This window comes from Clarias gariepinus, chromosome 27 (genome assembly GCF_024256425.1).
Source record: "Clarias gariepinus isolate MV-2021 ecotype Netherlands chromosome 27, CGAR_prim_01v2, whole genome shotgun sequence".
Classification (NCBI taxonomy): Eukaryota; Metazoa; Chordata; class Actinopteri; order Siluriformes; family Clariidae; genus Clarias; species Clarias gariepinus.
The window spans coordinates 14,185,410-14,198,186 of record NC_071126.1 but is presented as its reverse complement, the minus strand read 5'-3'; the positions used below and the strand labels follow the sequence as shown (position 1 = coordinate 14,198,186).

General features: G+C 40.9%; 1 protein-coding gene across 4 annotated transcripts in view; it reads right to left on the bottom strand.

Annotated features, from left to right (window-relative positions):
• col12a1b (collagen, type XII, alpha 1b) overlaps nucleotides 1-12,777 on the bottom strand; it is an 82,531-nt gene that overhangs the window by 46,002 nt on the left and 23,752 nt on the right. For 2 of the 4 annotated variants that reach the window (XM_053489280.1, XM_053489278.1), the window contains exons 15-30: nucleotides 10,716-10,982; nucleotides 9,107-9,299; nucleotides 8,892-9,016; nucleotides 7,419-7,568; nucleotides 7,066-7,185; nucleotides 6,733-6,897; nucleotides 6,135-6,281; nucleotides 5,139-5,284; nucleotides 3,238-3,367; nucleotides 2,925-3,070; nucleotides 2,375-2,504; nucleotides 2,127-2,263; nucleotides 1,888-2,017; nucleotides 1,019-1,158; nucleotides 379-511; nucleotides 212-232 (exon numbers count right to left, since the gene is read on the bottom strand). In XM_053489280.1, coding sequence (XP_053345255.1) covers nucleotides 212-232; nucleotides 379-511; nucleotides 1,019-1,158; nucleotides 1,888-2,017; nucleotides 2,127-2,263; nucleotides 2,375-2,504; nucleotides 2,925-3,070; nucleotides 3,238-3,367; nucleotides 5,139-5,284; nucleotides 6,135-6,281; nucleotides 6,733-6,897; nucleotides 7,066-7,185; nucleotides 7,419-7,568; nucleotides 8,892-9,016; nucleotides 9,107-9,299; nucleotides 10,716-10,982 — 2,280 coding nt within the window. The remainder of the gene's footprint in view (nucleotides 1-211; nucleotides 233-378; nucleotides 512-1,018; nucleotides 1,159-1,887; nucleotides 2,018-2,126; nucleotides 2,264-2,374; nucleotides 2,505-2,924; nucleotides 3,071-3,237; nucleotides 3,368-5,138; nucleotides 5,285-6,134; nucleotides 6,282-6,732; nucleotides 6,898-7,065; nucleotides 7,186-7,418; nucleotides 7,569-8,891; nucleotides 9,017-9,106; nucleotides 9,300-10,715; nucleotides 10,983-12,777) is intronic. The other 2 variants (XM_053489279.1, XM_053489281.1) reach the window with 2 other exon arrangements.

Below are 12,777 nucleotides of genomic sequence, written 5' to 3'. Positions count from 1 at the left end.
GACATAATGACTATGACAAGACTGGTGGATGGGTGGTGTTTCTGGTGGAATGATTGCTGCAATTAACACTCTTATTAGCATTTGCAGCACTGGGTTCAGTAATGCACATGCAATTTTTATTATTTTTCATAATGTGCTTTCATGAACAGCACCAGTGTTACCATTACACTTATTGTAATGTCAATAATTCCTCATATTTGAAACAACATACCAGGCGTAACGATCTTTGACGCTAGAAAAAGATGTTAAGAGAACAATACATTATTTCATAGTTTTCATAGTTTCATAGTTTGATCATTGCTGTAGACATTTTGAAGTTGTGATGTGTGTGATGATGTATTTGCACTTATGTATCTATTTGGTATGTGTGTGTCTTACATGTGCGTTGGGTGCCAATCAGGTCTTCACTCTCAGACTCGTCAGGGTAGATGGCTGTCACGGTGACGTCATACAGAGTGTCTGGGTCCAGGTCTTCGAGGACCAGAGATGTCTCTTCGCTGCCCAGGATAGTCTTGAAAGAAACACATACAGTGAATCTCAGATTTAGAAACGCTTTAGAAAGAGTGTCAAGCAATTATTATTACTCCTGCTATCCTGAGGCCTCCAATGCCTGCTCCTTCCTTTTAATGATTGATTGGTGACTATGACTAATTTATCACCTGTAACACAGTACACTGGTTTTAAAAAGCTTCTAAACTTTCATTCCTACCTACCAAGGTTTCCTTGCCCTTAGCCAGATCTCTGGGAAAATCGCCTATCATGCTTACCATTGGTTCGGTCATTCGGAATGAAGACACTTTAAGAAACTTTTAGACAAAAATCTATTACAGAAAAATGTCATGGTAACTTCAAACTAACCAAAATAAAGCCAGCTGCCATGACTCATCTTCCAGTCTATTACAGAAATCCCTATAAGAATATTTTTTCTGATACATTTCTACGCTATTCCACAATCTCAACCTTGATTTTGTAAAAGAAGAAGAAAAAAAAAGCTTGAAAGTTATTTGGATCAACTTACATTTTGGAAGTCTGACCCCCCTTTCTTAACCCAGCCGACGCGGTAGAGGGAAACATCTGGGGCTCCGTGTTCCCATGTGGCCCTGAATGACGTCTGCGTCACCTCAGAGAATTTTAGGTTCTTTGGGGCTGGCACCACGTCTGCATATGGGGACAGAGAAAAAAGTGACCAAATTGCTAGACTATTAGTCATCATTTATGTTTTCTAATGTTGGCCTGACTTATTATGTTTGCGTGAGCTGGTGCATTTGTGTCTACAGTAAAAGGCTTTGTGTGACAGTGAAAATAACAGCCTAGAGAATCAGCTAGGATTCATAAATAAACATTACCTCATGCCGTGACTAAATGACAAAAGAACTACATACCTATAATGCATTAATATGGAGTGGTGAAATGCATGAGAAACATTCTAATGACAAAGATGGCAGAACCACTGAAATGTCTTCCAACCATTCTTTCATCAACCAAGAGCTAAACTCACTCACTCACTCATCTTCTATTCCGCTTTATCCTGTATTCAGGGTCGCGGGGACCTGGAGCCTATCCCAGGAGACTTAGGGCATAAAGCGGGGTACACCCTGGACAGGGTGCCAATCCATCGCAAGGCACACACACATACACTCACTCACACAGGGCGATTTGGGAACACCACTTAGCCTAATCTGCATGTGCTTGGCCTGTGGGAGAAAACCGGAGTACCCGGAGGAAACCCACCAAGCACGGGGAGAACATGCAAACTCCATGCACACAGAGATGGGAATCGAACCCAGATCCTGGAGGTGCAAGGCGACAGTGCAAACCACTACGATGCCACCCTAAGAGCTTAACTGTCCAGTATATTTGAAAGAATAAATTTAAATAAGGTCTCACCTGTGATATCTTTTCCGATCATTTTCCCTCCTGTTCCCACGTCATATACAGGTACAACAATAACATCATACTCAGTTTGAGAACGTAGGTTTTTAAGATCCAGTGTAGTTACATCACCACCAACCTCAGCCTATCAATGAAACATCAACGTAGAAAAAAGATTTAAAAAGGTTTCTTTTCAAAACTCTGAAGAGTTTGAGTTTTCCTTTAAATCTTAGAGAAGATAGAACATCTGGTACCTGAAGCGGTTCGCCACTGTCAGGCGTGTAGGTGATGATGTATTTCCTGACCGACCCTGGAGCTGCATCCCAATTAAGACGCATGGAACTGTGGGTCACCTCAGATATCCTCAGGTCGCCAGAAGCAGGAAGGGGTACTGAGACAGAGACGCAACATGAAACCAATGAAGAGCAGGAGCAAACTTACAAGTGGATTAACTTTGAAGAGAACAGTAGACTGGTTTGCATATGAACGTAAGCCGACATACAAGTGACTCCCTGGTCAATGATGGGAGCGCTGCGAGCATTTCCATGTAGAGCGAACAGGGTTACGGCATATTCCGTATTTGGAAGGAGCTCCAGCAGCTGGACATCGTCCACATTTTCCCGAACTTCCATCTGCAAGTGGGAGGGATGCAGAGAAACAGGATGTTAGAGAGAAGGCAGCACAGCAGACCGAACTTGTCACATTTGTTGAATGCCTCATTCTGGTTGTTCCCTAATCTCGCTTTCTACATTGGGGGGCTATTTTTGGAAGCTTTGGTAAAAAACACAAAGTTAAAAAAAATAAAAAATACACACAGCACACATCTGTTTAAATTGGTTCATATCACTGCAATGACTTCAGGGGTCACCTACTCAATATGATCTAATCTTTGCTATTAACTTCTTGGATCCCAGAAGTCCAGAAGCTCAGTATAAGCAATTCTTTCTTGTATTTTGCCATCTGGAAGTGAGAAACTGCTAGCGGAGACCTTGCCAACATGCTTCATAAAGTGGATATGGAAAGGCTGAGTAAGGAATTGCATGTGCTCTTACCTCTTGCTCCACAGTGGGCACAGTGGCGTTTATGGCATTGTACCTAAGGAGGTAGCCAGTAGCTCCTGGTACTTTCTCCCATCTCACTCTCATGCTGGTCATGGCTTCGTCATAGACAGTCATGCTCTCCACCATGGCTAGGGGTACTGTAGAAGCAAGGTAAAGTCTAGGTGTTACAGCCAAAGCAGACAGTCTGTTTGGTATATTGTCTTGAAATGTTTAACTAGGTCATTGCTTGAGGGTGTGCAGTACTGTAGGTGTCATTTCTACTGTTAGAAAAAGCAGGAAGGAGGTAAACATTTACGCAACTTACATGTGGTTTCTGTGCCTTTAAGGGGTTCACTGCTCTCCTCGCCGATTATGGAGAAGACACTCACTGCGTACTCTGTGTTAGGGGTCAAGCCGGTCAGCACCAAAGTGTTCTCCTCGCCGTCCACATACATCTGTGACAAATCAAAAAAATAATAAGCCTGCCAAATACTTTTAATTCTGAAAATACCAAACATTTCTATCCACCAGTTCACTCAGACAGCGGAAGGCCGATAATTAATATCTTTACAAGACCGTTATCTTTAAACTGTTGTTGTTACAATAAAATCAAACCTCACTATCCTTATTTGAGGATCTCATGAGATAAATAAATATATTCCTCCAACTAGTTAAGGGGAAAAACTGATGTCTACATATAGGAATAATAGGGATGTAACATGTAATCAGAACTCCCATGAGAGAGATTTATATGTGGTATAAATTTGATCTTACTGTATAATAGCACTTGTTTCCACTATAAGAGATCCAATAAAAAGTCAAACCAATGTGAAGTCAGTTCTGGAGTATTCTGTTGCATGTAACCTATGCCTGGCTGCAAAACCTCAATTTTATGATGCCTCTAATAAGCCGACGGAAAACATTGGGCACTTGGATGGAAAAAACAATATTGTGAAGAAATCATTTTACACAAAAACACATAGAAATAAAAGAAATATCTTTAAAATATAACTATACAGTGCTGTAATAAAGTAGTTGCCCTCTTCTGGTTTTTCCTAGTCAAAGTCTGGCCTTAAATCCTGTGGTATGACCTTTAACAGGCCTTTCATACTCGAAAACCCTCCAATGTGACTTCATTAAAACAATGCTGCAATGAAAAATGGGCCAAAATTCCTCCACAGCGACGTGAAAGACTCACTGGCAGCTATCCCAAACGCTTGATTGCAGTTGTTGCCACCAAAGGTTGACACAAGCAATTATTTGGTTTGGGGGCACGGTGGCTTAGTGATTAGTACTATCGCCTTGCACCTCCAGGGTCCGGGTTTGATTTACATGTTTTCTTGGTGGGTTTCCTCCGGATACTCCAGTTTCCTCCCACAATCCAAAGACATGCAGGTAAGACGTAATTGCCCATAGTGTGTGAATGTTTGTATGTATGTGCCCTATGATGGATTGGCACCCCATCCAGGGTGTATGGCGCCTCATGCCCTACTGTAAGTCCCCTTGGAGAGGCGTCAGACCCTCAGTGACCCTGTATACAGGATTCAGCGGTATAGACGTTAAGGAAGTGAGTATACAGTATATAGCATTTTTGGTGTCTAAAATTTGCTTCATTACTGTCACAGTGGAGCTCCAATAGTAATGTTTGTCAGTAAGGTAGGTTTTCAAGTTAATTTAGGTGTTCCCTAATGTGACACAAGTCAGATATTCAGATATTTTTTAGGGCTGTCTGAATGCAAAAATGTCTGATGTTTTTAAGATCTGTGTAACTTTTGTAAGGATCGTGTAGATATCCAATACATGGTCATGTGACTTTAATGAGGAATTCATGAGACTTTTTGCTTCTGCTTATGCGTAGGCGCTTGCTGACGTCAGTAAGAATTGGTGGCATGGGAAATTTCATAGCAGCGCTAGCAATAGCAGCTAAAGAAGCTAAGGCATCCACCGCTAAAGGGCATCTGGCTTTCTTCGATCTTCTGGATCTCAACAAATACAGATGATTAAGCGCTTGCCATACTGCAGAGCTAAATCCCAGCATATTTCTGTGTTGTGTGTTGTAATTTCTATACTGTTAAATTAGCTACAAAATGGCATAGCTCCAGTGTAAAACCAATGACAACAAACAACAAACATTTTGACTAATTGATTTATTCTAAAATTCTAATTACGGTTGAATAGTTCCTTCTAAGTTCTACACCTGAGTCAGCACCATTCAGAGCGTCTCACCGATTCAGTCTGGCCTCCAGCCACTGGGACATATTCAATCCGGAATCTCTCCACGGGTTCATCAGGGGGAATCCAAGTGACACGGAAGGAGTACTGAGTCACCTCAGATGTCTCTAGATCCGTGGGAATTCCTGGACCTCCTCCTCCTTAATGAGCAATGGAACAAATGCAAAGTGGATTGGAAAACAGCTTTCACACTAGGACTTGCACAAGCTACAGTACAGATCTACAGTATCTGAGGCATATAAGTTTCTCTTGGAAGAAAAAAAAGTTGAAGTTGAAGTAGACTATATATCTCAAGATTTGGTGGCTGACCTGCTCGAGGATATAGCGTAGCTATTCAGTGTGTGGTAAATCAGTGTTATGCTTCTGGGAGCAACTGAGCTTAATATCTGGACTCCATTGTAGCGTTACGGCGTTGTTATGATTTTTGTGAACTCTATTTTTAAAACAAAGTCTTGAGAGGTAACAGCTAGGACGGTTTGAGGTTCACCTTGGCTAACATGAGAAGCGTTGATTAACGGCCGTACTCTTCAAGTTTATTCAATCTGGCTTCTCACAGTAGAAGTTGTTTTCCAATTCCTTCTTGATGATTATAATGTAGTAAGATATTGAAACCCCAAAGCAATCTGACTGCCAGGACCACATTGACTATGTCCCCACTGACCCATCACAAGCTGTCTGCCATATCCTATTTTGTACTTTTTTTTGAACACCATCATTGGCATGTGCTTTAGTTTGTTAATTGATCTCACAACACATTTTTCCCCCAAAGTTTCAAGAAACTGTTATCTTTAATTGTACTAGTTTTTGTTACAGGCTACAATTCTTGGATTATCCTTAGCAAACATACTTCAAGTGTACACTTCCAATCCTTACCTAAACTCATTGACAGTCACGTTCAACCAACAGCATCAAAATCACTGGTCTCTAACATCCAAAATCCAGCTCAGTTTAATACTATATGGTTTGTTGTTGTTGTTTAACAGAATTTACCTGGTCCTTTCACGCTATTACAGAGATTTTCCGTGAGGTCATCAACAATGTCCAGCAGGAAGGAGAAGTCATTAACGTTGTACATGTGGATCTCATCGGGTTCAGAAGCAATGGACCTCAACTCGTTCTCATCAGCATTCTTCACACCTATAAGTCCAGAACCAAAAAGTTCCATTTTTGCTTCTCAGTTCATTACAGAATATGTGAATGTCCTGTAAGTGTTAAAATCTAAACCATGTGTGAAATCATAAATTCTGACTAAATACATTTTAATGGCCATGAAACTGACGCATAACTCACAATTAATTAAGAACGTCCTTACACATGTGTTTTCTTTATTGATATAAGTCTCTGTAGATATATGCATTAATACCCATGTCTAAATGATGGATATCATGCCCTAGCACTGCTATCACCTTAAATCACCTTATATTACTGATATCATGCCCTAGCACCTTCAACATATACAACATGCTAGACAATCTTCTAATAATTGACTTATTAAATTTGATGGGTTTCATGAGCTCTTTTAAACTAATAAGATAAGAAATGCAAAAAAGCAGGACTTCATTTTAGAATTGAACACTTGTTCACCCACCAATGGCATAAAGCTCGATGTTCTCAGTCTTCAAATTCTGGGAGCTAAGAATGATGTCATCCTGTGACTTGCCATCAGTAATGAGGACGCCGATCTTACGAGAGTCAGGTCTAAGCCCCACTTCCCGTTTAAAATTGTTTTGCAAGATGTAGTTCAAAGCCATACCTGTTCATTTGAGAGTAAGAAGAAAAAAACATCAACAAAGTGAAAGTTAGGCCACTTAGAAAACCTCTTAAAGAAAATGTTATTGACCTGTCACTCAGTAAGACTAAACATATCCGTGTGATTCATACAGTAAACACTGGCTAAGCATTGTGACTCAAAACACGATACCCGTCATGGTGTTTCCGCCTTTATACGGCAGGTTGGACACGGCATTTAAGAGACTTGTACGGGTACGGTGAGCATTAAGGTTCCATTCTGTCCTGGGGTCTCCACTGTACTGAGCCAGACCTGGAAGAGACGCAGGTTAAATGTCAGATCTGATCATGATTCAGGAGAACGCCATTTTATTTTATATCATCCTCACACTTTTAAGTGAAGAACGCTGCAAAATTCAGCCTCATAACTCATTTTGGGGCCCCAAATCAGAGCTCACATCTGGCATCCAGAAGTGTTATGTCATTGCCATAAATCTGTGCTTGTAAAAATTTTTTAAAAAATGCACCAAAGCAGCAGAGCCTCACCAATCTGCACCTTGTCTGGTCCAATGTCAAAGACGCCCACCATGCGAGAGATGAAGGTCCGGATGGTCTTAAAGTTCAAACGTCCAATGCTCCAGGAGCCGTCCACTAGCAGAACTATGTCTGCTTTGGCAGTGGTTTTACACTGAGCATCTGCGGAACAAGGACATGGAGGACACCCGTCACATAGCGGCAGGAAGTCAAAAAGCTGTCAAAGAATCCCTGCGTTGGCATTCTAAGGCAGATTTTAAGAAATGATAACAAAAATAATGAAAAAATGAAGAGGAAATGAAATAAACAACGAACTGGAACGAATACACTGACGACATATTTGTTCAAAAACACACATTTGGTTCAAAGAAATTTATTTTTATTTATCAAACAGTGTACAAGTTGCACAAATGTATTCCCCCCCCCCCCCCCCTCTCCTTCATATCTGCACTGTTTGTGCAGACTCCAATTCCCTCTGGTATCCAGCCCTGGAGCCCAAACATGATGGCCTCTGTCTCCTCAAGTCTGTAGATGAGCGATATATGAGCAAAGCTCTCCCTGAGTTATGGCACATTCCTCTTCCACCATACATTTTTTTTTCACACAGCTCCAGACACCTGCAAAGAGACTATTGCATGGCACACACTGCCTCGGTCTCTGCAATTGAAAACATGTTATAGTACATTGATGTATTCATGACTGATTCAAAGCAAAGTGGGAAGCCTGTTTACAATTTGGAGACAGCTTTGGACTTATGTATGCAGGGCCAATGTCGTGTTCAAAATGTTGAATCTGTTATTTATATCCTGAAAAAAAATGATTATATCATGGTTAGGATTCCCTGATTTGACGTGCCTAAATCCAACAGTTTATCTACTAAAAAGGGTGGGGGGGGGGTAGGTTGTTAGATAATTATGAAATAATAATTGTAGATATCGTGATTCAGCTCTTCATCTACAGTAAATGCAGCTTGAAAAGTGGCTAATCTCAACTCTCACTGGATAAGCATAATATTTTCCTAGTTTCATGCTGCTCGGTGGTGACATCACACAACTTATGCTCTCTTCTTTCCTGTCTCTTGGCTGTAAAACAGCTCCTAACTGGAAGCAGTTTGCTTCTTTTCCGTAAGGACTTCTGAGAAAGAGCAAAATATGAAAGAGAGGGAGGTGGCAGAGAAGGACGCTGCATTCCTTTGGCTTGTTTGTTTGCTGTGGTACAAGTAAGGACATCTTGTTTTACGCGATGAAACCACGCGTAGCTAATCAAGCTCTGGCAAGTAAAAGCAGCAAGGGATCATAAACCTTTTTTAGTGTATTAACCAGAAATCATTGCTCAGGAATATGAACGATGTGCTACAGAATGCGTAATTCTGACTAGTCCTGGCTAAAAGGCAAAAGATTTATATATAATTGTAAATTATATGTTGTATGCATCTTAAGCATGGGCACTTGATGCGTATAAATATTATGTAGAGTAAAGCTTTACCCGGAGGGTCCATGGGTGGGGGTTCAGGGGGATCAACAAGTGTTGTTTTCTCCTCTCCAGCCAAAGGCGTACTCTGCCCCCCATCAAACATTCCAAACACAGCCACTGAGTACTTTGTTCCTGCTCTGCAAACAAATTCCAGACAACAAATTTTTGCAGAAACAGTGAAGTGAAGCCTGGAAATTCTACACATTTCTATGGATTTCTCACCCTACCTGAGCTCCTCTAAGACAACTGTGTTGTCATAAGGTCCAACATGCATCTCTCCAAGGTTCACTTCATTATCACTTGGGTGGAACGTGACTTTGTAGCCGCGCACATCTCCCGGCGCTGGGTCCCAAGTCACACGGAAACTCGTCTTGGTTGGTTCGGAGGTCTGCAGGTTTCTTGGTGCTTTATAAGGTGATACTGTATGAAAAAACAAACCGACACATAGCAATCTTAGCACATGTCGATTATTGATAGAATTATAATGATAGTAATAAATACAGGCATTTTAACTTGAATTAACTGTAAAAAACTTCCACATTTAGCATTATTAATATTAATAACAACATTGACTAATAGTAATTTCTGTTTTGCGAAATAGTGTAAAAAATGATTGATGTTTATATACCAATTAGTCACAACACTATCGTCACTACCAGGTGAACTAAGATTCACGGATTATCAATTATATAACAGTAAACTGGCAAAAGGCCTGGGTTCGATTCCCAGCCAGTGCTCAAAAACCCGAGCACTGGATGCATTGGTCTCGAACCCGGATAAAATGGGTTGCGTCAGGAAGGGAATCTGGTGTAAAAACCTGTGCCAAGCTTGTATGTGCGGACCGGCTGGTCCACTGTGGCAACCCATTGCTGGGAGCAGCTGAAAGACTTACAACAACCAGTAATCTAATTACAGGATCATGGGCACTCAAGGATCATTAGTGCCTATGAGAACCAAAGGCCAGCTTGTCCGATCCCACAGAAAAGCTGATAAAACGTCAATGAAAAACGTCAATGCTGGCTTTGATATAAAAACCCAGTGCACCACGGCCTGCTTGTGTTCAAGGTTGTTGTTCTGGCCTCTAATTTCTTTAGGTCTCAATTCGATTAAGCATCCATGGGATGTATCAGACAAACAAATCTGATTGCGGGGATGGCCCCACCCCACAATTTATAGCACTTAAAGGATTCAGTACAAACGTCCCGGTACCAGACACCACAGCACAGCACGTTATACAGTGATGTCTCAAAAGTGCTACTTATATACATACAGTATATCTCTCGATTGCAAGAAAACTTTGATTTAGCCTACAACATATATTATTCTCAAACATCTGGATTTGGATCTTACAGCTTTCCACTGTGAACATATGGCTATTTTACCAAAATTACATTAAAAAGTGTCCTTTTTTTTGCCAATATTACGATGTTTATGGAGCCATTTTATTACATATGGTGGTACAAAAATGTCCATTTATTTGTGTAAAACTGTCCAGAATGCTCTTCTATCACATTCAGAAGGAAATCTTTAAATAGAAATTGTTGGAGTAATCAAAAATTTTAAACTGTGTTAAATGAGTTATAAAGTAAGCAAAAAGATGGGAATGTTAAGTGTGTGAGGTCATATTCCCAATAGTTGCGATTAAGTTCTTAAATTAAACTATTAAATCTCAAAACCAACATCCACAAAATAGTAATGGGACATAGTAAATTGATTCTAGATGTACTGTATCTCTATTTCTCTCTCTCTTAAGCATACAAACAGACACACACGACCCCCCCCCCCCCCACCCACCCGCCCTTGTTCACTGTGGGGTTGAATTATGAGCCAACGTACGTGTGGTTCCTACTCCTTGCCTTGCTTTGCCTTCTCCACGCCTGTACACGGGGTGAACGGTGATGTCGTATGAGGTCATGGATTGCAGTTTCTTCAGCACGGTGGATGTGAAGTTGTGTGGCACTTTCACACTCAGCTGTCTGCCACCAGACTGGGGTGTATATGTCACTCTGTAGCTCAGCACCCGGCCTGGAGCTGGCTGCCATTTCACTCTCATTGTCTTTTCCGTCTCATCGGATACGGTCAGTGACTTAGCCGCAGCAGAAGCTGGAGAGGATGAAACGAGAGGATTACAATAGCTGAACGGTTTTAGTACATGTCTAAATACAGTGTGTGAGACAGATTATGGTGTGTTAGAAACCATCTACTGTAAGCTATGCAGTTTGCACAGATCTAAAGTAGAACTTATGAGCTAATCTTATCGTACTAACCTACAGCACATCTGGAATAAGGGAAAGACTCCTTGTATTACTGCAATAGTAAGATAGGCTATTGATATAGTTCTGAGTCTAATTTGGCATACCATCCTCTGAATGTTCACGGGAATGACTGCAGTGGGCTCCGAGCCACCTCCTCTGTGATCATCATTCACAGATGTACAGCTTTTCTTTAAATCGTTTGCACCATTCAGATGTTTAACTGTAGCTATGAGGCTCGTCACCATATCGTGCTTGAAGTCTTCTGTAAATTGCAATCAGTTTTCCGTCTTCATTCACAATAAATTTTTTATCACGGGACGCGGTTTGTATTAAACTGTGTTTTCAAATGGTAGATTGTATTGCAGAAATCGACTTCCACTGGTTCTGCTTTTAGTCTGCTATATTTTCACTTTTGTATTATGTGCATCTCAATTCACTTTCTGCTCTTATGAAATAGTCCAGAGGCAGCCGATGGATTAAATTTTATAATAACAATCAACTGAACATGGTTCTTATTAGGAAATCATCTAGGGACAGGAGACGAACTAAACCCATAAAGTACACAGCAACATTCATTAAACCACACATTACTCCTCTTAAATTATGACAACAATAAAATCATACGCAGGACGGCAGTTTCTTTAGACGATTCTCTCATTTTGTCTAAAGTGGCTTTTGACTGTTATTTGTTGTTCGGAACAGCCAAGGACTATCTATTAGTACTTTTTTGCTTATTCTCATTCACATCTCTCTTTTGCTGCCAAGAAATGACTGGCTTTAAGACTTTTACTAGGAATGCTTTTATGAATGGAAAGAATTATGGCAATCCAATCTGCTGATTGACCTGAGCGAACCTTTGTATCCTTAACCAGAGAATGAGTTCCATTTCAAAAGCACATATGGTGCAGGGACTTGTTGTTAAAAGGAAATATGGGTTGAGGATTCAAAGCTGGATACAAATGGACAATGAAATCCTTCCTCATGACTCTTTGCATTATTAGATGCCTCGCATTGGCAAGTCATCATTGCTTCACTGACTTTTCTTGCACGTCCTTTTTGTAGACGGAGAAGGCGTATGCTCTTTAACAAAGCGTGTCGAAAGCCTGTTAGAGCCCATCTCTGACATACGGCCCAAATTAGAGCCACCAGTGCACAGATGCATGGTTTTAAAATGCTTTCACTCCACTGCCATGATGTTATCTCCAGCTCCCCGCAGCCCCGCCTCCCCAGCGTTCTTCTCTCACAACCATGGTCTCACTTTTTCCACTGAGGAACAGCCAAGGAGACTCCAAACTCCATTTATATATTTATATGACTGGATTCCACAATTTCTGCATGGTCTCAGCAAAAAAGAATCCGTCTGACTAACTCTAAAACCCCAATCTTAATATAATTTATCAGACCATGGGGTCAGGCTTTACCGAGCTGTAAATGAATGCGGTTTTAGCAGCACTGACTATCACAAAAGAAGGCTCAAGTCCTAGAGTGGTGAGCGTGTTAAATCTCTATTAAGGAAGTTCAGGTTAGTGGATTATTCTATTGGCACACTTTGGATGTTAGGTTCACTAAGGGTCACAGAAGGGAGCCAATACTAACATCCTAAATGGTTTGTAAATGTAATCCCAGTGAACAACTGTGCAGAG